The following is a 25,393-nucleotide window of genomic DNA, read 5'->3' as shown; positions in this document are numbered from 1 at the left end:
AGCTGTTCTCTAACTTTTCAGTGTCAAGGTTTGCTACACATAAGTGAGAACTCATTAACAAACGATGGCCGACGTTGAAGCACTCAGATGAGGTAGTGCTTTGGCGAAGTTAGAAGCTACAGTGCTTTGAAACCAATCTGAGAGCTCATGATACTCAGTGAGAATAAAGAACTTTTGCTCCTGAAGTCGCAGCCTAACCCTGAACTCTATCAGATTTCCCAAAGGTTTGCTTTTGTTTTTGTTTTTAAATGTAGCTGCTTGGTTCAATAAACATTCTGGTTCCAGTTCTAGACGCTGTACGTGTGACAGCTTCCATTTGTCTGCGTTATAGTTTCTGTCTCTCTAGCTAGACTTCTCGGTTCTTACAAACAAACCAAAGCCTTGCTGTACTGTGTAAGCTTCTGCCTTATTTTATGTGTGCATATCTCTGTATGACTGCATAGACCCACCTGCATATAACCAGTGTGTTTAAGTAAGACTTCAGACATTTTACAAGATTGTTTCAAAATATTTGAAAGGTCTCATAGGTTAATGATTTCCCTATATAGGCAAGAGACAAGTCAGTTTGTTTGAAAGCCATGTCCCCACTATGGATTTAGCCAGTGTTGGTGGCTTGACCAGTCCCCTCACCCCCACTCCTCCCTAACCCTAACCCTTTGGGTTTTGTTTTGGTGAGCATGTATATGCCATAGTAGGGGAAGTGCATCCCTAGATGATGAAGGGAAAGCTCACTCCCTGGGGACTAGTGAGGAAGGCAGGCGGCCTTGTTTCCTTAGCTTGTGAACTCCAGAGAGCCTGTGGGAGCCAGTTTTACTTCAGCAGCTAGAACAACCTTGAGGTTGCGCAGCACAGTTGAGTTTCAGAAGCTGAAATGGCTCTGATGACGGTGATAACCAAGCATGCGGAGTCTGTCCTTTAGCAGCGCTTTGAGATCAAGGCCTGGAGGAAGACATTCCCAGCTGTAAAGCATTTGCTTGCCCCACACTCCTTAAAGCATTTTACATAAACGGCCTTAACAGTTTTTACAGTCATACTTGGGATGAAGAGACTTTGTATTTGTATTAGCTTTGTATACATTTTGATAAGTAAAAAGTCATACTTCATTGACTCCCTGTGCCATGAAATACTTGATATTTTACGTGTTGAGGAAGGGTTGCCCATTAAGTACATAGTGTGTGTTGTGTACGCATGTTGACTTTATGTATTCTAAGAGTATATGGTATTTTTAAAACATATTCCTTATAGCATAATTACAACAAAAAAGAGAATGCAACAAATAGCAACCAAGAAGAGTATTGGGGCTGGAGAGGTGGCTTAGTCGTTAAAAGCACTGGTTGCTCTTCTAGAAGACCCAGGTTCAAGTCCCAGTGTCTACATGTTAGCTAACTGTAACTTGAGACCTAGCAGATTATACTCTCTTCTGCCCTCCTTATGTACACATAGTACACAGTCTTAGATGTAGACAAAACACCTATACATATAAAATAACAAAGGTGTTAAGATGATCAAAAGCATTGTAGAGTAATGCTCATTGTGCGCATGCCACTTTGGCAGGTATTCATGACTTTAATCTCCAAGCCTGACCTTATGAAGTAGGCATTTTAATTTTCACCTTCAACTGTCGAGAAGTGAGGCTCAGAGAGACTAAATAAGTTCATTGTTCAAGGGTGCACAGAGGTATGAGACTGGGGAGTGCACTGAGTTTTGGATTTCAAAGACAGTACGTTTCTTTTTAAGTGAATCAAGTAAGGATATAAAGGAAATGCATGTTTGTCTTGCTAAAGATGTGGCTTTGTTAAAGATGCCCAAGCCGAGCCGGGCGTGGTGGCGCACGCCTTTAATCCCAGCACTTGGGAGGCAGAGGCAGGCGGATCGCTGTGAGTTCGAGGCCAGCCTGGTCTACAAAGTGAGTCCAGGACAGCAAAGGCTACACAGAGAAACCCTGTCTTGAAAAACAAACAAACAAACAAAAAACAAAAACAAAACAAAACAAAGCAAAAAGATGCCCAAGCCGATGAGGAACATGGACTTGGAAACCAACATCTTTAGTGGTTGGCATGTAAGTTTAACTCTACTTAAAAATAAATAGGTGTCATGCAATGACCCGCCGTATTGGTAAGGGGGGCACAGTAGAAAATGCAAAGCCCTGTCTGTGCTGCCACACTGAGCTGCGATGTGTGTCACACTTTTTGATTTTGATTACATACCCACATCAGGTCACTGGTTTGTAAGTGTCAAGGTGGTCAGTTAGTTCAGTGACTTGATGTGTTGTCCATGAAGTTGCAGGGAACTCTCGTTTGGAATTTTCCTTCATGTTCTGCACCCTTTCTGCGCTTGTGCTGTTTTTTTGTAAACTTGGAGGCCTGCTCATTCACGGTCAGGCCAACCCCCCACCCCCCACTGCGCCCTCTCCTATCAAGGTTGCCACACTGTGATGTGAAAAGTGTATTATGCTTACTTGTAAGTGCAGTGCCTGGGTGACAGAGTCTGTCTTCTTCTGCCAAGTGAACTGGTGTGTTTCTCTTGGGTTTGGTTCCAGCTGGGCAGTTTTACTGCCTGCAACACAACACCCATCAGGAGAAAGCAAACAAACAGCATGGTGCCTGGAGCCAGGAAGTCACATCTCTCATTGAAACCCACAGCTTTAGGCTGACATGGGGGTGGGCTGTAACTCTTTGTGAAGGAGCTACTGAAGGCAAGTTCAAAGTTTCCTCCACTTGTATGGAAATTTGTTGAACTGTAGAGCCTGTTGTTGGTATATGACAGTTACTCTGTAGTGAAATATTAACTCAAACTATATTGCAGGTGACTGTTAGCCTTGCCATTGCTTAGTTTGCCTTGCTCATGTGATTAGCATTCATTGTAGAGGGCACAAAGCCCTGGACATGGTGGGAGCCCCAGACTGGCCCTGGACTATATGAGACCCTGTTTCCAAAGCCAGTAGGGTGGGTAGGTGGGCAACTACAACAACAGTGAAAATGCATTCATGAATTAACTCCTGTTAGTTTAATGCTTTACTTTGAAAAAGTAGAAATTAATTTAGCATGAGTATTCTTATTGATGCCTAACTTTAGCAGATGATGTATTTTTCTCCCTAGTTAATGAGAGACAGACCAAACAGCTGGTTGACTTTGTTTTATTTTTATTTATGATATTGGGGATTGAACCTAGGATCTTGTACATATTAAACAAGTGTTCTACCACTGAGCTAAACCCCAAAGCGTTTTAAAAACACCCCAACCTTTTATTTTGAAGTAGGGTTTTATAAAGCTGCCCAGACAGGCCTTGAATTTGAGATGTTCCAGACTTAGCTTCTCAGTTAGCTGGGATTAAAGGACTGCATAACCGATCTAGCTTGTTTGGAGTGTCTTAAAGATGATATACCTTTTACATTAATGGTATGTTCTAATAAATTATTGAAAATAAAAATAATATATAATTTATATTAAATAGCTATAAAACCTTAAATCCAAAGCTTATAGGAACTATTTGAACCTGAAGAGTGTTCATTTCAAATTTTGTTTATATATATAATTATAACACTCATTTTTTAAAAGTAGAGTTGAAGTTTGTTAGAAAGAGGTTTGAACTATTCTGATATATTTTTTTACTGTTAAAAGGGGGAATAAAAGCTTCAGTTCCATTCTGTTAGGCTGGCTTCAACAACATACTTTTGGTTCATGGAATTTGTGGCCATAGGGAGTTGTTAAATATTACTAGAGGTCGTTATAACCTTCTTGTTGCTGGTGTTTTTGTATGTGTTTTCTTTGTTTCCTTGAGTTGTATAGTCAGGAAGATTTTTCACCCATGGCTTCAGGTAGTTATGGCATGTCAATTATTGCAGAGAGACTGCACATATTAAATACCCCAGTAATTATGTTGAATGATGCATGTCTCTTATCTATTAATATTTTGCTCTTCTATCTTTCAGGGCCTGCTGAAGTTCCCATGATGTCACCCAATGGGTCCATTCCTCCCATCCATGTGCCTCCAGGTTATATCTCACAGGTATGACATGTGACTGGCATCTCTCCTCACCAATACACTGTTAGTGTTCCAGCAAAACATATGTCAAGGCTTAACAAACATCCTTCAGGAGCTAATGTGGTTACCCTAGCACTAGGACTGTGTCCTTGTTTGCTTTCCGTTGCCATCAAAAACACCGCCCAAAGCAACTTGGCAAAGAAAAGGTTTATTTTAGCCTAAAAGTTCTTACAGTCTGTCATGGAGTTGAAGGGACTACAGCAGAAGCACAGCATGCTGCTTACTGGCTTGCTTCCTGTCTCACACTCACCTGCCTTTCTTATGTATCTCAGGCCTGCCTACTTAGTGCTTGGTGCCTCCCAGTGAGCTGGGCCCTCCTGTATCAGTCAGTAATCAGACATGCCATGGGCCATCTGATGGCCGCACGTCTTCAGCTGAAATCCTCTACTCTCAGTGTGTCAGTTGACTATAAGTATGACCAGGAGAGATTGCTGTCATGTTTATGATGCTGCTTGATGCTTCCCAGGTCTTGCAAACTGAAGTGCCAGGATCAGTTCTGCTCCTCACATCTGTCCTATGACTCAAATATCTCATGTTGGCATCAAACACGTCATGTAGCCAGATCCTCTTGTGTCTATCTCTTAAATGTTGGGTTCCAGGGACCCGTTGCCACATTCAGCTCAAGATAAAATTTTAAAGGGGAAATCTTACATAGGTGCCTGGATAAGAGGCAGTCAGTTGGAGCCAGGGTTGGGGTGCCTGAGATTTAGGGGATATCTGCATGGTCTGAATTTTTGCCCAAGGCTCAGCCAATCCTTACACCTTGTCATCTCTCACTAATTAAGTTTCTTCCTTCTTCATTGACTGGTTGTTCTCCAACTGCAATGACATCATACATGCATTGGGAAAATTGGGAGAAAAACCTCAGAAGGGCAGGAAAAAAAACCCATTACAGTGCTTAATTTTGTGATAACACCATGATAATCACTATTAGTATTTTTTAGGTCATACCCCAAACTGCCCTCCTTTGAAATTTTTTTTCTTGGCACCTCTGCCTATATCTTAAAAGTACTGAAAAATCAGTTTTCTTTTATTAATGTTTTTGGGGTTTGGGGTTTTGTTTTGTTATTGTTTTTTATAGAAAGAAAAAATTGGCACCTACTTAGGAAAATTGTTGAAGCTCAGGCAAGAATCAACAAAGATTTCTCTTCCTTTGATGTGAAAAACAGAGCCATTTCTTCACCATGCAAGGCATACTGCAAACACTATAATTTCATCTTTTTTCCACCCTTACTTTCATGTGAGCCAATTTGACATTTTTGAGTTGCCAGATTGTTGGCCAGTTTTCCAGCTGTTGTAAATAAGTGACTTGTTTCACACAAGTCCTTGTATGTAAGAATCACTAGAGGAAAAGAAAGGTACAGACCAGGTTCCTGATGGGAGGGGCGTGAGGGGGATGGGGCGGGCGGTGGTGAGGTGGGGAAGGAGATGGAGGGCATTCCTGTCACCAGTCAGTTAAGAGAAAGGAACAAGGGAGGTCAGAGCTCTGCTCTGTCCCATGCTCATTGATTTTGGGAAAGTGTTTCGTTCCATTGAACACAGTATGGTTCTCACCATTATGACAGCAAAAATAACACCTCCCTTTATGCTAAAGGCCATTAAGGAATACCAGTTAAAATTGGACACTCTAATGGGGGCAAAGCTGTGCCTCTTGCTAGTGGTGTTGCTGTTGTTATATTAAACACAGAGCATTTATTGGTAGTCCTGGGGGTGGGGAGGGGGAGGGGGGAGGAACTTTCTACCTTAGGATATTTCTGATTCTGAAAGAATTCTTATTAAAATTTTTAAGTAGAGAGCTGTACCCTCATGATTGAAGCACACTCTCAGTCCTTCCCAGGTGACAGACAGTCCTGCTAGAAAGGGATAGAGCATCCGTAAGTGTATAGGAGGAACGGAGTACTTGATTTAGAATTGAAAAGGGACTCTGAGGAAGCAATCTATGAGGCTGTGGCCACCTGTGTTTGGTAGATGACCTTTCTGGGCTAGGAGTGGAAGCCAGCAAGGGCAAGTCTCTGTCCCTGACTTCCTCCTCAGCCTGAAGCTCTGTTTCAGGTGGGCTGTAGAGCACAGGGTGGGCTTGAGCCTTTACTAACCTTCAGCAATAGATTGTATCTTTTTTGTTTGTTTGTTTATTTTTTGAGACAGGGTTTCTCTGGCTATCCTGGACTCACTTTGTGGACGAGGCTGGCCTCGAACTCAGTCCTCCTCCTTCCTCTGCCTCCCAAGTGCTGAGATTAAAAGATGTGCATCCCCGTGGCCATCTAACAGATTGTACCTAACAAAATATCACAGTGAAGTGTCTGAGAAAATAAGTTAATATGTAATTGAATTTAGAAGGCAGTAGAATGCATGTGACTCTTCTAGGGCTGTACAAATTTCACAGTTCAAAGCTGGAACCCAGTGAAGAAGGTCTAGGGAAGTTTGTCATGACTAAGCTATCTAAGGAGCAAGAAACATAGTTGCCATGAAGTTGTGGAAAGAAAATGTTATGGTTACTATTGCTGTATTGAAACACCATGACCAAAAACAAGTTGGGGAGGGAGAGGTTTATTTGGCTTACACTTCCTTAGCACTGTTCATCATTGAAGGAGGTCAGGGCAGGAACTCAAACAGGACAGGAACCTGGAGGCAGGAGCTGATGCAGAGGCCATAGAGGGGTGCTGCTTACTGGCTTGCTCAGCCTGCTTCTTATAGAACCCAGGACTGCCAGGCCAGGGGTGATCCCACCCACAATGGCCCCCCCCCCATTAAGAACATGCCTTACAGCCAGATCTTATGGAAGCATTTTCTCAGTTGGGGCTCCCTCCTTTCAGATAACCCTAGTTTGTGTGTCAATTGGTATAAGACCAGCCAGTCCAGAAAGAACCACAACCTTAAAAACAAAAGAGAAGCCTCAGTTCCACTGGATGCTTGTCAGGAGTGCTTAGAACCGGTCAGTTCCGTTTCCTCCCCAGTGTCCAGCCCTGAAGCACACATGCGTCTCTTACTTGGGTCCATAGTTCACTTACAAGTAGAGTCGTGTAGCTTGTGGGTGAAGCATTGTCATGAGCCTTGCTCACCTTCATGCTGTTCGGTCAACCACGTTTCAGCATGGCAAAGATTTGTTTCTAGAAAATAACTTTTCTCGGGTGTATTTGTACCCTTATTTTGCCATTTGAAATACTCAGAGCTCCTGTCTATCTTCCAGTTCAGCCACTCTTTCTGCTCCATGGCCGCCCTGGTAGAGGCAGTCCTTTAAGAATGGCCAATCGAAAATAGCCATTCTGTTATTCCAACACCAAAGGGTGCTTTGTCCTGTCTCTGTCACAGAAGATAAAACATCTCATATGTATCCCCAAGAGCTGTCATTACATTGTGTGAATTGTATTTTAACACATAGTATATTAGCTGGTATACACAAAGTTCTTAATGAGTGTATAAATGAAATTTGGGGCTGGGGAGGCAGCTTTGTCAGTAACAGGCACACCTTACAATGTTTTGGTCAGTATTCTTGGTTTAGTTTCTGTGGTGGTGGCATCATCGGATTACAGAATACGGGGTCAGCAGGAGGGCACACAGACCCAGGTGGAGGAGCCCTGTGCCAGCCGGTTATTTATTTGGGCGCATCTCTTGTCAGAATATGAGCCATTGCTGTGTTTTAACACTGGAGCTCAATAGAGGTGGGGCATTTCCGTTACCGTTCATCAGTGGATTGCTGCCCAGTTCTCTGAAAGGGGCCTGGCACATCACAGGCGTTTATCAACACTTGCTGCATGGTGGGGCCACTTCTATCTTACAGAGGAAGGAAGGAACTTGAGGGCCTCTTGAGTCTATTCTAATCCAGACCAGGCAATTCTGTTGGTTTTGTACGTTACCACGATGTGATGTGATTACATCTCCAAAGCCATCCTAAGCTACAACAGGGCCCAGCCGTTTGGCATTGACTATTCTCTTGGTTAGAATCCTGTTCTTCACTTACATACAAGAGCGATGGTTCATGTTCATGGTAGAATTGGAACAGTGTTACATCCAGAAATGGTTTCTCAAGTATTTGATCTACACTGTGCTCAGTACATTTGACTTTATTAGTTGATACAGCATTTATTTACAAAGTAATAACATCACTTTGTTTTTTAAAAATTATTTTTACTTATGTGTACCAGTGTGTCCTTGCTTATCTGTCAAGTGCCCGCAGAGGCCGTAAGAGGGCATCAGGTGTCCTGGAACTAGAATGAGATGATTGTGAGATGCTGTGTGCTCGATGGCAATCAAATCCTGGTCCTCTGGGAAGAGCAGCACATGTTCTTAACCACCAAGCCGTCTCCACAGCTCATCTGATAATTTTTTAAAGGAAAAAAATAAACTTCCTCAACCTTTTGAGTTACAATATTTGATAGTTAAAGAGACTCTTGTTTTACACAGTCTTTGAAGCTGGTTTCATGAACAGACGTCCATGACCTATACTGACCTTAGTATGTGATAGGTGTTGACTGAGTAGCATCAGAGTGGATTTTTTTTCATTTTTTCATTAATTTATTCATATTACATCTCAATTGTTAGCCCTTCCCTTGTATCCTCCTATTCCTCCCTCCCTCCCACTTCCCCTCTTCTCCCCTCCCCTATGTCTGTGATTGAGGGAGACCTCCTCCCCCTATATATGCTCTTAGAGTATCGAGTTCTTCTTGGTAGCTTGCTATCCTTCTTCTGAGTGCTGCGAGGTTTCCCCTTCCAGGGGACGTGGTCAGAAAAGGGGCATCAGAGTTTGTGTGAGAGTCAGATCTCACTCTCCACTCAACGGTGGAGAATATCCCTTTCATTGGCTGGGTCTGGGTAGGGGTTCGAAGTTTACTGCCTATATTCACCTTGGCTGGTGCCTTAGTTTGAGGAGGACCCCACGACCCAGATCTGCCTGTCATAAAGTTCTTCTTGTAGGTTTCCAGGACCCTGTGGATCCTTCCATGCTACTCTCACCTAAAGTCTCAATAGGATGCCCTCTCCTCTGATCCACTTTCCAAAACTCATGTGACACCACATGTTGGCGAGGATGTGGAGAGAGAGGAACACTCCTTCATTGCTGGTGGGAATGCAAACTAGTACAACCACTTTGGAAAGCTATCTGATGCTTTCTCAGAAAACTGGGAATAGGGCTTCCTCAAGATCTAGCTATCCCACTCCTTGGAATATACCCAGAAAATGCCCTACCACACAACAGGGACATATGCTCAACCATGTTCATAGCTGCTTTATTCATAATAGCCAGAACATGGAAACAGCCTAAGTGTCCCTCAGTAGAAGAATGGACTAAGAAACTGTGGTACATTTACACTATGGAATACTACTCAGCTATTAAAAACAAGGAATTCTTGAAATTTGTGGACAAATGGATTGAACTAGAAATTATCATAGTAAGTGAGTTCACCCAGAAGCAAAAAGAGACAAATGGTATATACTCACTGATATCGAGACATTAGTCCAAGGGATACGTCCCAGAGTGGATTTCTTAAGCAGTGTACACTTACGTGTGGCATGTGTGTGGAGACCGTAGGGCAGCCCATGGGAGTCCGTTTTCTCCGTCTGCCGTTGAGATCCTCAGACTCCTTTTCCTGCCGAGCCATCTCACTAGCCCCTGAGGGATCTCAACCACTTCATGAGCTAAGGAATGTGTTGGCAGTGTGCTGAAGCATTTTAAAATGCAAAATATAAGACTTGCAGATATGAAGACAAGCTATTCCAAAATAGAAGGGCCAGGCATTTTTTTAAAACAATGATTTCCTAAGTTCTGTTGCCGTCTCAACAAATTCAATAACAATGTGAGTATGGTACCGTTCACCAGAATCGCTTTGTAGTTGTGTTGAGCCTAAATATAGTTAATATTTCTGCAACACTGTTATGATATGGGAACATACAGGCTTTGATAAGTAACAATGCCAAAGTAGCCACCAATGCTCTGGCTGGTGGCAGAATGTTTTCCAAGGCACCTGTTTCTGCCCAATAAATGAGTGTATCCTTAGGTCACATCTGAGGTCGGCCTTGTGTCCTCATCTCGCTTTGGGTTCGAGTCCACCTGCACACACAATCTGAGGCCTTGAGCCTTGACACCTAAGTGTAGGAACTTGAGAGGGGCCTTGGAGGGGTGCACAGGGCAGCTCATGGTATGTGGTCATCTGAGGGCATAATCACCTTTCCCAGAGTTCTGTGCGTCCCTAGAGATGCTGAGCCACAGAGTTGGGGATAAGTTTGGATGAAGCACTCTTTGCTTTCTCGCGTCATCCTATTTAGGGTTTTGTAGTAGTACTTCCTGAAACCCAGGCTAGTTCTTCCTTCACCTTTGCATATTTAGCTTTAGCAGCGGCAGCATCAGCAAGTTGGCATTGACTTGAATATGTGCTTGTCTGCCTCCAGACATCGCTGTAATTTCATTCACCCCAAAAGGAAAGGACTGTTTTTCAGGAGTTATCTAAGGAGATTGAAGGTATATTTTCTTGCCTTGGGAATTTTGAGCTAAATTCTCTCAGATGTTTGATTTCTTCTACTAGGATGATATATGCATTTCTGAATTACTTTTATTAAACAGAGACGATACTAGCACCATTTCTGAAGTTGCCTTCTCACTAAGCTCCTCTGCCTTTGCTTATTCTTTAGGGAAACTTGAGAAGCATTTCCTTAGGTAGAGTTCGTGACTGAATTTGATTAGCAAAGTGTGCTGTAATTTGTGTAATAAGACAGCAGTAAGGGAATTATCATTATGTAGTTTTGTTTTTTATACTTACTTTAGAATTAATACTTCCTTTTGGGAGGATGAAAGACAGGCTTGGTTTGGGCAAGAGTGGGTTTCTGAAGGTGTCTTACACTGTGTGTACATGTAAATATCTTTCACAACTACCACAGAATAATTCAGGATAATTAGAATAGGCTTCAGGCACTTTTTAATATATGCATCAGTTTGAGGCTTTATAACACTACTTATTTTTTGGCTAGAAACCTGTTGTGTATATATAAAGATAATTTATTCTTTAGTGTAAATTTATTTTATAAATTATTAGAAACAATTTTCAAAGGACAGATGTTCTTATAACGGGAATAGGAAGACAGTTTTTTAGCTCTGTGTGTCATTTATTTTTGTTTGCCCATTAGGATTACTTCTGTTAGAGTTTTTTTGATGAACTTTAAAAAAGTAATATGCTTACATCAAGCCAGAAATTATAATAAATGAGAATAAATTATTTAAATTACAACTACCACTGTCGAGCGTGTCATTCTTGGTAAGGGCCCCCTGTCTCCTCTATTCCATCAGTGACGTCCACATTGCTGCTCCTGGGGGAAGAGTAGAAGAACCTCCCTCCGGGAATTCTTTGCCTCTCTGGACCTTGTAGGTGGAAAGAACGTCTTAGGAAGCTGGAGCACCTGGACTCTGCCTTCCTTTTGTCTCCTAGCTTGTAGAAGGCAGAGAGGGAAGGAGAGCACTGGGGTAGCCATTTCTGTGTCACTGCTAAGAAGCATCTGCAGCATCCGGTTGCAGTTGTAGGAAGCGTGCTCTAGGCAAGTGTGCTCATGCCCCAAGTGTGAGACAGACGGGGAGACACCCTCAGTCTGCGCCTGCTCCAAACCCTGCTGTACTGCTTGTAAACACCAGCTGCAGGTTCATAAGGCGCTTACACGATCAGCTGGCCGAGCCCCAGAAGCGGTTACCTTTATTCCAGACCTCAGGGCAGGGCAGGTCGCCCTGAGGTGAGGTGGGAGGATGAGTCAGAGCCTTCATTTCAGGGACCGAATGCTGAGTGTGATGACATGTTAGCACAGTAGAGGATTTTATGTTAATTTATGCACACCTATGTGTGTTTATGTTCATCATGTGTGTAGGTTGCCCACAGGGTTCACGGACAGCATTGAATCCCTGGAGCTGGAGGTCTGGGCTGTTGTTGGCTGCCATGTGGATCCTCTGGAAGAGCAGCCAGTGCTCTTAACCACCGGGCTGTCTCTCCAGCCCCGTTTTTTAAAAAATTAACCAATGGCTGTTAATTCAAGTCAGAATACCTTTAGACTTGCCAGTTTGGTTTTAGCAATACTGGTTTTTGTTTGTCTTAATGAAACTAAACTTAGGGTATGTTTTTGTTAGAGACAAATTATTTTATTTTGTCCTGTTATCAACCTCCCGAAATGCAATGAAAATAATTATTATCAATATATAGATTCAATTCCAAGCATTCAAAAGAAAAAGAAACCAAAAATAAAGCCTGTCAGAATGTGTGCCTCATTGTCTTAAATGATTGGCTCAACCAAGTTTTGGTGATCCTGGTCCTGGGTCCCTGGTGATCCTGGTCCTGGGTCCCTGATGAGCCTGGTCCTGCATCCCTGGTGAGCCTGGTCCTGGGTTCCTGGTGAGCCTGGTCCTGGGTCCCTAGTAAGCCTGGTCCTGGGTCCCTGGTGAGCCTGGTCCTGGGTCCCTGGTGAGCCTGGTCCTGGGTCCCTGGTGAGCCTGGTCCTGGGTCCCTGGTTTAACGTGTATATGGGAGAGTATGTGCTTCTCTTTAATTTGACCAAAGCCAGGCCCCTTTCCTCTACAACTGAGCCACACCCTCTGCCTCCTTAGTTTATTCTATGGTCTGCTTCCTCACAGGCCCCCAACCTAGAGCCCATCCCATCAGCCGTTTCAGTGCTGCAGTTCTCTGAAGCCCCTGTATCCCTGTCACACGCTTTCACTTTGTACAGCACCTCACAGCTTTGCTTTTCACTGTGGTGTCCACCATTTGCACTGTGTCTTTGCTTCTGTGTATTAAGGCTGTTTGGCCAGGCGAGCACTAACTATCGCATTGTTCTGTCCTGTTTGCCTTCCTTGAGAGAACTGCCCAGTGTTTCGGAAAAGCACAGGCGAGAGGTTTGATTGGACATGTTGTCCTGCCTGTTACTATCTACGCCAGGGTTCTTGGTTGAAATGAGGACAACCTGGTACAAATTTGACCATCTTGACTTGAGATTGCTCAAGTTTTCACTGGTCAGAAGCCTTTCATTTTGTCCACATTCATAGTCCATGTAAATGGTACTTCAGTAGCTTTTGACATCAGCGTTCCCTTTGTTTTCTAATATCCACGGACTTGTGTGGACAAAGGCAGAAATAGAGTAAATGTCAGACAGGTCTTGAAGGCCAGCCCTGGAAGCATTACATGACCCCTAGCGTCTCTCTCTGCAAAACCACTGAGTTTATGGTTATATACAAAGTTACTCCCACCATCAGTTTAAACACATATTCAATTTACTTGTCCAGTAAAATTTTTATGGCCATAAAAATTTAATGACAAATCCAAGATTTACTAGCAAGATAATGGTTTTCCAAAATGTTTCATGGAGTCACAATCATTCAATCAATGGGCAAGTTACTAATTCCTCTGTATAGTTAACAGGGAAGTTGTAATACTTTGGTATCCATGGGTGTTCTTGCTAATAGGATATGCTATGGCCAATCCTTTTGCTTCCTTCCGCAGGTGATTGAAGACAGTACCGGAGTCCGCCGGGTGGTGGTCACACCCCAGTCTCCTGAGTGTTACCCACCGAGCTATCCCTCAGCCATGTCTCCAACTCACCACCTGCCCCCTTACCTGACTCATCACCCGCACTTCATTCAGAACTCGCACACAGCTTACTATCCACCTGTCACCGTGCCTGGAGATATGCCACCACAGTTCTTCCCTCAGCATCACCTGCCCCCCACCATATATAGTGAGCAAGGTGAGTAGGTTACAAATGTGTTGTAACTGGCTACCCTGCAGGAATTCGGGAGCCCTCCCTCTCCCCTTTATCTCCTGTGGAAAAAGCGAGGTGGAAAGCGACCTAACTGGAACCATCCGTCATCTTGGATTCTGCCCCCTAGGAATCCTTTGGCATCGTGGGTGGGTAATGGCACTTCCTGCTTCCACCTCACCAAGAGCAAGCCATAGCATAGCTCATCTTTGTTCTAGAAGCGAGACAGCCATTTGCCCTGTGTTCCTATGCCCGTTGATATGTGTTTATGTAACAGTGGCCCGAGGCAGAGCTGGGCCCATTATTTCTTTGGCACCATTACGGTCTGCCAGGAGAAGGGAAATTGAAATGATTTGTGGCCCCTTTCAAACGTTAGAAGATTATGAAGTCTCAGTGCCCTTCAGGGTTTCCAAAAGATCCATCTTGGCAGAGCTCAACAGTCATCTTGCCATGGTGTGGCCCTCCTGCAGCGGTGTTTAGTTTGAGCCAGCCATTACTTTAGCCACAGTGTCACTGGTTGTTAGACAAATACTCACCTAGAAAGGAAGAGACTCTCAGGGTTCTTGGCGCGGTGTTTTAACGTTCTGACCTTGGTGTTGGTTTAGCCTGAAGTTCTTGACTATCCGAGTGGATGCTCGGAAGCCAGGTAGTGAGTGAGGTGGGCTAGCCTTCAGCTCAGTCTTTGCAGAAGGCACTTCTCACTCTCAAGTGCAGCTTTTTACTGCTGTAAACGTTTATTACACTGGCTCGGAGGAATTCCTACAGGGTTTCTGTGTGAGTTTCCCACTTGTTTCTTTTTACTTCTCCTTTCTCCCTGTCTTTTTTTTTTCTCATTAACAAAAGAGAAATCAGAGATGAATATTTTAAATGAAGTATCCTATTGTAACATAGGAATACAATTTTATTATTTTGTTTGTTTTGATAGTCATAAGAAATTTAACATGCTTTCATAAAAGGACGTGGGAGGGTCATAGGAAAACATGAGTTAATATCACCAGCCACGTCAATCATTTATTAATTTGATATCTTTTTTCATCTTAGTGACATAAGCACCCCCCCCCCCATCAAGCATCATATAAAGACAAATAGAAAAAATGTTTCTTTTTGTTTTGGGGGGGGGTTTGTTTTGTTTTGTTTTTTTGAGATATGGTCTCACTGTGGAGCCCAGATTCATCTTAAATGTAAAGTATCTTAAATTCCTGCCTCTTCCTCCCAGGTGTTGAGATTATAGGCATGTATCCCAGTCAGTTAATTAATTTGTGAAAATGTATTTAGTGCTGAGCAGAATCCATATTAAGTACTTGAGAGTTGGACAGAGTGTCTGGTTGGCTGTGATGGCCCTGACAGTTCTGGCTCCTGACTCACAGTCTGATGATGTTCTCCGACCTGCCTTATTTTAGCAGTCATTCTCTGGGATGCCTAGACGGTACTCCTGTCTAAGTGATGGCCTTTGTAGTCTTACGGCACGTAAAACTGTGACTCAAACCATCATTAGAATTAAATAAGCATTGTTCACTCTTCCCTTGACAGTGTAGTGTATTTTATCCAATCTCATTAAAATGACACTGGTCGGTAACATACAAATAATGAACGTGCCATCTTTTGCTTCAAAGTAATGGTTGTAATAAAACAAAATTTGCATTTTCCAGAAACATCTGTTGAGTCTCCTCCTGATTTCTGTACCTAAAAGCAATTAGACATTAACTCCTGGAACCATGAAAGTTTAGAAAATTCTCACCATGCCTTAAATGGTTCTTATATTCGTGTCCATGGTGACTGCTGTAACTCTCAAGCCTTGTGCTGCTTGAGTGCTTGCTAGCTGCCGACATATGTTAGCGTAGTCATTTAATCGCGTCCTTTCTGAGTATGGCTGTACTTGTTTTCTCACATTCCCTAGTCCGCACTGGCTGTCTTGTAGAAATGTAAATGAGCTGTGTGGACAGAAAGGAAATGAATAGTGGGGTTTTATGTTTGAAGAATTGATTATTAGGTAAATTATATAGTTTCCTATGCTTTCCTGCCAGGCACTGTCTTGCCTTAGGTTGCTCATCCTTAGAAATTATAGTTATTCCTCTCGTTTTTATGCTCACAAGTGACATAAAACTTATACAGTTACTGAATATTTGAGAAGTCCTATTACTGATGCCTAAATATAGTTATAAGGAATTATTTATTTTAAATATTATTTTTATATTATATAAGTTATGTTTTATGTAATATGTAATGTTCTATAATCTTTTTGAAATGATCACACTTAAGTTTCTTGGCTGGAAGGAGGCTCAGTGGTTAAGTGCACTTCCTGCTCTCACAGAGGACCAGAGTTTAGTTCCCAGGTTCTTCACTGGGGTAAGTTCCAGTGGTCCAGCACTGTCTCCTGGCCTCTTGTGGCACACAGGCGGCACACACAAAAGTAAATGCATCTTTTAAAAACCCAGTAAGGGAAAGAGAGCTGGCTGCTCTTCTAAAGGCCCTAGAGTTGCTTCCCATCACCTGAGTGGTAACTCACCAGTTGTCTGTACTTCCAGTTCCAGGGGCCCAACAATCTTCTGGACCCCATTGGCACACATGTGGTGCACAAACATATGTGCAGGCAAAATGCTAGTAAGCATAAAAATTTTTACAAATTTATCTGAGTAAAATAAAATGGCTTCCCTAAGACCATAAGAAATGTTGAGTTTCCTCTCTTCTCCTTTGCTTGTTTGAAGTGCACACAGTGAAGCAGAAAGCCACTCACTTTTGTCCTCCACCTGTCCCTCTAAGAGAAAAGTTTAAAATGATAGCTGTTAGTTTAGCTCCAGACTCAAAGATGGTTGTTCTTTTTTTTTTAAAGATTTATTTATTTATTATTTATTGTATATGAGCGCTTTATCTACAGAAGAGGGCATCAGATCACATTATAGATGGTTGTGAGCCACCATGTGGTTGCTAGGAATTGAACTCATGACCTCTGGAGGCGCAGGCGGTGCTCTAAACCACTGAGCCATCTCTCCAGCCTGAGATGGTTGTTCTTTGTTACAGCCCTTCTCCTCTCATTTTGTGTCTGGTTACATTTAGCCACATTATATCATTTTATTTTCTTTAATACTTCTCTCCAATTGTTGCTGTTTTTTTAATGCCCCAAATAAGTTCTTTAGACCATGGTTACCTCTGGACTTTGCAATAGAAACATTGCTGTATCTCCAAGCACAGCTTGCTTTTAAATGTTTTGAGTCTATGCATACATGCAAAGGGTATTTCACTTGTTCCCTTAGATGTATTGCACCTACTAAAGACACTGAGAAAGACAAGATCAGATTTAGTTACAAATTCACCAGCCCATAAAGTATTCGCATAACCTGGTCTTCATTTTTTCTCCACAACGTACAGGAAATTCTAAACACACTGCACTGTTTTTAATATATCCTCTTGAATAGTTGGAAAGGAATACAAATACTATAAAAACATAATGTATCCAGCAATGTTTAAAGCATGTTTTATAATGTATGCAATAATGCTTTGCGTTGCTTCCTCCTGGGGTCAGGTTATTTGACCTTTCGGTCCCTCACTATGGTGGATATAGACTGAGCTTGTATTTATCACACATGTTCACTCTAGAAATTATCCCACTGTACGGAATGTCGAGCTACATCACGCGAGAAGACCAGTATAACAAACCACCACACAAAAAACTCAAGGACCGCCAGCTTGACCGTCAGAACCGCCTCAACAGCCCACCTTCTACCATCTACAAGAGCAACTGTGCCACAGTGTACAATGGCTATGGAAAAGGCCACAGTGCCGGGAGCAGTGGAGGAGGGGGAGGTGGCAGCGGCGGCGGGCCCGGGATCAAGAAGGCCGAGCGAAGAGCAAGAAGCAGCCCAAAGTCCAGTGATTCGGACTTGCAAGGTAATTGCAGACACGGGCATTTTGAGGGCGCCATTTTTCATGGGCTACCTTTATTTCATGGCGGGTAGTTTTTTTCTGGGAACAGGTGGAACCTTAACCCTTTCTTAGTAAGTAAAGACTACTGTAGTGTTTATTTTTTATGTGATTTTTTTTTTAAAAATTACTCTGCCATGCAACTTTTGACTTCATCTCAGAAACAGTATTGGAAATTGTTTTCACATTGGCCTGCTTCTGCTGTTTCATGCTATGTTGAGAGAGATGGAAGAAATCAAATTGAATCTCTTTCTAGCAAGCATGGGCTAATTCTAACTCCAAGTAATTACACAAAGCAGCAGTAGTTATTTGATGCTGTAGCGAAGTTGACCATGCATGGCAGGAGAACATTCTTGTTGAGTGTCACGTAAGGGTGTCCCTGGATGTCCTTTGGCGTCCTCGCTGAGCCTTTCACAGACCGAAATGAGGTGCAGAATCAGGCTCGCCATTAGCAGAGACAGCAGCTCAGAAGGGTGTGTGCACTTTGTAGCTTAATCTTGTGAGGAGAGATGTGGGGGGAGGGGCATGCCTACTTCTAATTACATTTGTAGGTGAATCTTAGAGGAAGTCATTTTCACTGCAACAGGAGAAAAAAGGTTTTTCCTGTAGACATATAGACATGCATATGTGTGGCTAAAAAACATAGACATATAAAAGGTGTATGAGTTTATACTTATGAATTTATAAGTAGAAATATATGCTGGCAGGCAAAGAACAAGCATCAGACGCAGATTACTGACTTGACACCCAGCCTTTTGTGTGTATGTGTGGAGGGGACTTGTGTGTACATGTTTGTGAGTGTGGTGGGGGAGGTCAGAATATGTGTCATGTCAATGTGGCTGCTTGCTTCTGTAACTGCATACGGAGGCCGAGGAGGATATTGAGTGTCCTCTCTCTCTACCTTAGTCCTTTCAGAGAGGGCCGTTCCCTCCACCAGGGGCTAGCTTGGCAGCCAGGAAGTCCCAGTGACATCTCTCTTGTCCCCATTCTCAACAGAGCTGGAGTTAGGTGTATGTGTGTGTTTGTGTCCATCTGTTCATGTCTGCCCGTGCCTGTCTTTTTATGGAGATACCTGGACTCAGATTCACCCAGTGTAGTGCTGTGACCCTTCACCACACTTCATCAGACTGTGGTGACCCTCAACTACAGCATTATTTTCATTGCTACCTCATAACTGCATAATTTTGCTACTATAATGACTTATAAGTATCTGTGATTTTCGATGGTCTTAGACAATTCCTGTGGAAGGGTCGATCCGCCCTCAGGTTGAGAACCGCTGCACTCAACTTATCTTTCCAGCCCCAAGCATTCCTTGTTACGGTTCATAAAATAGTGCCTCTGGCTTTGGCAACACTTGTGAGTGAGGAAGGTAGAAGCTGTGCATATGTGCGTGTCTGTGGAAGACTGGCATTTGCCAGGAAGAAATCCCGTAGGCATCATTTCCCAGCAGGCCATTTGCAGTTGGCAGATTGTAGCGTAAGAAAGGGCAGCGGTGAAACAGTGACATGTGATGGTATGGTGGCTTCTTTTGATTTCGTCCTTTGTCGCCCTGTTATTTCTTCCCTATTTCATGCAGTCTTTGCACTCTGACAGTTGTTAAGCAAAGCAGATAGTGTGCGAAAGAGAAGCAGAGCTGAGAGGTGCTGTGTCTGGCGGAGAAGCATCTTTTTCTCTGAGGTACGGGTCTTCCCACGTTGCTCAAGCAGTACTTGGATCGCCTACGGCATAAGCTCTCTTCCCACCTCCTTCACTCAGGTTTCTGGTATTATGCTCAGACAACTGTGTAAAAAGGATTTCAGTCAAATCACACACAGTGGCTGTTTGAAATTGGTTTCTACTTAAAATATTTTGTGTTTTGATTGACACGTTATTTGGTCATTCTTGTGACGTGATGTGTCATACTGAGTATAAGAAGGAGGATTTTATTAGCAATATTGGAGTTTTGTCCCCCCACCCCCGTGTGTGTGTGTGTTTATGTTTGTTTAGGCATAGATTATTCAAAGGGAGATTTTCCACCCAGATACGAAAAAGGAATGTTCATGTTGTCTGTACTTAAGGCCAGTAATGTAGCAAATAAAGTAAATGCAAGGAAGGGTCATGGGCAGAGGTTCCACAGGAAGGTGGATCAGGTGAAGCCGTGCTGGAGTTAGCTCAAAATGAATGCAGCTGCCCATGCACTTAAGCAAAACAAACAGCTGTCCTCTGTGCGCGGCCGTTTTGGAACTCACGTACCTAAGTGTGTTCTCTGTGCTTTATTTTAATGGCACATCAGTGACATGACTAGCAACAGACATGCCTGGGTCTTCAGGTGTTCTCATGTTTGACCTCATATGAGAGAAGGAGGGTAGAGCTTCGGGAGGCATAAGGCCTTGTCTGGCGTATGAGGTGGTGGTGAGCTCACGTTGGCTCTGGACCTGAGGAACCCAGTGCTTCACAAGGCAGAGAGTCAGAATGAGGTCAGTACACTTGTTCTGTTTAGTTAGCCTTTGCTCATCACTTTTATTTTTGCCTTCAGAGTCACCCAGTCCTTCTCTGCACATGGTTAAACCATGAAATAAAAATCAGATGGGGCTGGTGAGATGGCTCAGCAGGTAATCCCACCATGAGTGTTATTGATCACTCTTAAGCTCTCAGCACCACCTAATTAATATTAAATTATGTTAATATGGTTATGATTTACATATGTGGCTCACTCAAGACCAGGATGTGTCCCTACTCTCAGCACATGGGTTGTGGTGTCTTTTCATACTCTGCTTCTCTTTGTGTTGTCTGCATTGCCAGATACCACAGTTTTCTCAGTCTTCAGGGAGACAGCTTTCGTCATTTGCCTCTTGGCTGCTGCTGTCAGTGCACAAGTGGATTTGAAAGGGGTGGATAGGAACTAGGGTGTAACTCAGCAGCAGAGTGTGTGCCTAAGCATGCTTATGGCCCCAGTTCAGTCTTAGAACTGGAGCAGGGTAACAATGAGAGGGGTAAAATTTCAATTTGTGCAATTGAAACTACCCCTAAAACATTAACAACTGGTATTGCCATAAAAACACATGGAGGTGGCTGGCAGCTGTAGTGAGAGTTTTGGGATTTTGGCTTCCTTAGAAATAGAAATATTATAAAAGTGTTTTTTTTGTTTTTTGTTTTTTGTTTTTTTTGCTTTAATCCCAGGTGGGGACATGGGCTGCTTTGCAGCAGCTGACTATGACTTGCCTCGTGCTCTAGCAGAGGCATAGTTTTGCCCGCTGCACATAGTTTCTGTGATTGTGTGATATCAGAAGATTATATAAATGCTGCCCTGACCCCAAGTGGAGTGTGTGTGCTGGGTTGTTGGTTGTTGTTGACTGAAGTCTGTTAAGTAGCTGTGCACAAAGGAGAAATTAGATCTCCTGATGGCAAAGATCAACCTTCCCCACAAGGAGCTTGCTGCCCCTAGTCAGCAGACAGTAGAATCTAACAATAACATTGTCCCCTTTCCGACCTCTGACTTTATTCAGAGATTCCTTTCCTTTCTTTGTTATCCTTTCTTCTCTCATATCTAGTGTTAGGGAGTAGAAAGGGGAGAAGAAAAGGCGTGAAGGGAGTGGAAGAAAGAGCAATCCACAGAGTAGCAAACACCAGCTGCAGGCAGCCAGGTTCTCAGATAACTGTTCCAGAAGCACCAACAGGACCTGGAACCAGAGCTGCCCGGACCCCATTTCAAATCGGGCTAATACTCGTCAATACAGACAGCAGCAGTTGTCATGTGCGGGACTGCTAGAGAACAGGCATCTCACCACGTAAATGCGGCCTGTGGGAGCATCCTTGTCTGCTTCATTTCCCTCCTGGCCAGCACTGTGCTTAGCTCATAGAAGGCAGCCAGTGTAAGTTCACATTTTTGTAAAAGAACTCGGAGCTCTGAGCTTTGTTCTTCAGAGCGAGCTTCTCTTTGGTCAGGTGCAGCCCTACAACCATTTATTTCCCTTTCCTGAACCTAATTGCTGCCCTGCTCACGGATCACTCTGAGCTCATGAATTCATCCTCCGGCCTTTGACTTTGCCAGCAGGAAAACAGTTCAGTGGTCCCTAAGCCATCATACCTTCAGAGACTGTCAGATCCTGTTTCCTTGCAGTCCTTGGAGCTGATGTCTGACTTGAGCAGAGAACAGTTGTGACGTTAGCATTAGACGTGCTAGGCTTTCTGGTCACTCACTAATTGTTTCCCTTAGCATTCCCAGCGTTTCTCTGCCCTCATCTGTACAATGGATACTTTAATTCCCATGAGTTAAAAATAGCCTGACTCAGAGTTTGTCACCTCCATAACGGTAGCTCTTAGGGCCTAAGTGCTCATTTTCCCCACATGCTCAGGACCCTTTATTTCATAAGATCACCTTTCATCAAGGCGTGTTTGCCGCCACCTTCTCTGATGATCTTTCCCTCCAACTCCTCTCTCCAATTCCCGATCCTTCTACCCTGCCTCTGCAATACTAAGATTGCAGATGGGCGTCCTGGCTCCCGGTTTGTGGGGTGCTAGACATTGAGCCCAGATCGTCATGTCTGCTAGGCAGGCTCTCTGCCAGCTGATCTTTAGCTCCGTTTCCCTCTCCGCATCTCCTCCCTTGCATCCTGTGACTGGGGAATGGCCTTAGCTTGCACCCTTGCTATTGGGGGGCTCACCCTAAAACTTGCTTCCAGGCTGTCCTAAGACATTGCTGCTGGGGTAGAGAAGCGCCCCCCACCCCACGCCCTCGGGCCAGTGGTAGAGATGGTAGGAAGACTTGTAAGTATCTCGTGGGTCTTAGTTTGAATAACTCTTGACCTCTTTTCTCGTATGCCCTGTCCTTGGGGTTTCTGGATATGTTTTTTTTTTAAAGATTGATTGATTGATTGATTGATTGATTGATTGATTTATTTATTTATTATGTGTACAGTGCTCTGCCTGCATGTACATCTGCAGGCCAGAAGAGGGCATCAGATCTCATTATCGATGGTTGTGAGCCACCGATATTGCTGGGAATTGCTGGGAATTGAACTCAGGACCTCTGGAAGAGCAGTCAGTGCTCCTAACCTCTGAGCCATCTCTCCAGTGCCGTGCGCGCGCGTGTTTCTTAAGCTTCACTTAGGATTCTTCTGTCTCCTTCTGTTCAGAAGGGATCCCTCCCATCTTAAGGTCTTGGTTGTCTCAATCTCCTTGAATGGCTGCAGTAAATCAGAGCTGAGCATGTGTTTCCCTCCTGAGCTTCTGGGGCACCCTCATTGTCTGCAGTGTCTAAACGGCCTGAAGTGCAGTCCCTGTTATGTGTAGCGTCCCATAGACACCCTGTGCTTTATCCCATTCCATGGATGTGCTTCACAATCCTTTTCTGCCCTGTTTTCAAGCTCCTCTAGCTAGTACAGTCCCGCTCAGTCCTTCAGAACCAGCTCAGACATCCCCTTCTGTGTGAAGCCTCTCTCCTCAGGGGCTTAGGTAGCAGATGCTTTAGTGTGAAGCCTCTCTCCTCAGGGGCTTAGGTAGCAGATGCTTTAGTGTGAAGCCTCTCTAGTCGAGGTGGCAGGCAGCAGGTAAGTTAGTGTGAAGCCTCTCTCCTCAGGGGCTGAGGTAGCAGATGCTTTAGTGTGAAGCCTCTCTAGTCGAGGTGGCAGGCAGCAGGTAAGTTAGTGTGAAGCCTCTCTTCTCAGGGGCTGAGGTAGCAGATGCTTTAGTGTGAAGCCTCTCTGGTCAAGGTGGCAGGTGGCAGGTAAGTTAGTGTGAAGCCTCTCTTCTCAGGGGCTGAGGTGGCAGCTAGATTAGTAAAAACAAACAGCACAGGGCTACGTTGCCTCCCCCTTTTCTCTTCTTCCAGCATTTGATTTTAGCTTGGTGCTTGGATGCTGACTACAGATCTTCAAGAGTAAGAGTAGGAAAAGTTTGCTCTTCTGTGCAGGCTGTTGTGAGAGAGTGAGGGCCTTGAGCCTGCTGTAGCAGTCGCGGCTGCTCCCTCTTCAGTGAGCGTAGCCCCATTCTACCCATTGCGTTCCCAGCAGAAGCTGGAAGCAAGAGTGATGCATTAAGATATTGAGCTGCTTCCCAGTGGGAGTCAGTTCACAGCCAGGGTTGGTGTGTGTCCTTCCAAAGCAAGGGGATCTACTTGGGTGGGTCTAGGAGTGATTCTGCAAATTAACAGTTAAAAAAATAAAAGCTTTGGACTCAGTGGTTAAAAGCATTGGTTACTCTTTTAGAGAACCCAGGCTTGATTCCCCATCACCCATATAATGGCTCACAGACATCTGTAACTCCAGTTCTGGGAGGATAAAACTCCCTCTTCCTGCCTGTATGGGTGCTGCACAGACACACATGTAGGCAAGCCCATACCAAAACATACAAACAAACAAACAAAAAACCAAGCAAACAAAGACAAATAAAAATAAAGTAAAAAGCTAAAGCATTGATGTAGATCTGGCATCAATGACATAAAAATACCCACCAGGTTTGGGCATCTCTTTCTAATCCCAAGACTAATAAGGTTGTGACAGGACAGTTGCCTATTCAAGGCCAGCTTTGTCTTTAAAAAAAAATTGTGGGGGCTGGAAAAGTGGCTCAGTGGGTAAAAACACTCGCTACTCTTGCCAGGGGTCCCAGGTTCAGTTTCCAGCACTCACAACTCCCTGTAAATCGCGTTGTAGGGCATCCAGCACCGACTTATAGCCTCTGTGGGCACTGCATACATATGATGCACATACATGCAGAAGAACTCTTGCATACATAAAAATAGATACCCATAATTTAAAAAAATAATTCCAGCACAGCTGAGTAGGAAGGAGGTAATCAGAAAGAAAAATGGAAGGCGATGCCAAGTGTGGTGTCTCTTGTGTGGCAGAGTGTGCGGTAGTGAGGGTAGGGTATGACGGTAGCTCTTACCAGTGCACCTTCCCTTTTGTATAGGGTCTTATATTATGTAGCCCTCCCTGGCTGTCTGGAACTCAGTATGTAGACTGCACCAGTGGTCACCTGCCCTTGGCCTCACTGTGCTTGGTGGACACTCCCAGTGACAGTCAGCACTGCAGCATTTGACAAGCAGTAGCCTTTTGAATGCCATCTGAGTTTGAATCATGATTTTTTTTTTAAGTGGTGAGGGTAGGAAAGTGGGGATTAGGTGAGACAGGTGGGAGGCTTTCAGTTAAAATTCCTGGCTTGAACCGAAATATGTTCTGTGTAATGATCCAGCCTCAATGATGCACTGGTGGGGAGAGTGCCTTTTGTGTTGCTGATGTAGAAGTGGCAGCTGACACTGTGACCTCTAGCACTTACAGTGTCTCTGGGGAAGACTGAGACACAATGGTAAGAATTCCAAATATAGGAGTAAAACCACAGGCCTTATGCTTTTGGCATCTGAACTTTGGAATAGTTAAGAATCCAAAGACTCAGCCACACTTCAGAGCAGATTCCACCAGAGGGGGAGGAAGGAGGGAGAGAGAGAGAGAGAGAGAGAGAGAGAGAGAGGGAGGGGAGACAGAAAGGAGAAGGAGAGGGAGAGAGGGGGAGAGAGAGAGTGAGTGTGTGTGTGTGTGTGTGTGTGTGTGCTGGCTTCTGAGGTACCATGGAACACCAAGGCCTTCCTCCTTCAGCAATGACACAGGCCTTCTGACCCACAGTACCCCCCACCCCCACCCCAATTACCTACTGCTGAGATTTCAACTGTTTAGTGGGGAATCCTCTTTGAGACTTTTTTCTTTTCCTATTTTTTTGAAATCACTGCTCAGAAAGTAATATA

General features: G+C 43.9%; 1 protein-coding gene across 4 annotated transcripts in view; it reads left to right on the top strand.

The window, feature by feature from the left end:
• FNDC3B (fibronectin type III domain containing 3B) overlaps positions 1–25,393 on the top strand; it is a 289,830-nt gene that overhangs the window by 146,549 nt on the left and 117,888 nt on the right. For all 4 annotated transcript variants that reach the window (XM_084769310.1, XM_084769307.1, XM_084769308.1 and 1 more), the window contains exons 4-6: positions 3,932–4,008; positions 13,503–13,746; positions 17,353–17,643. In XM_084769310.1, the coding sequence (XP_084625436.1) occupies positions 3,932–4,008; positions 13,503–13,746; positions 17,353–17,643 (612 nt within the window). The remainder of the gene's footprint in view (positions 1–3,931; positions 4,009–13,502; positions 13,747–17,352; positions 17,644–25,393) is intronic.

This window comes from Acomys minous (genome assembly GCF_964271855.1).
Source record: "Acomys minous genome assembly, chromosome: 19".
NCBI lineage: Eukaryota > Metazoa > Chordata > Mammalia > Rodentia > Muridae > Acomys > Acomys minous.
This window is presented reverse-complemented; position numbering and strand designations above follow the sequence as displayed.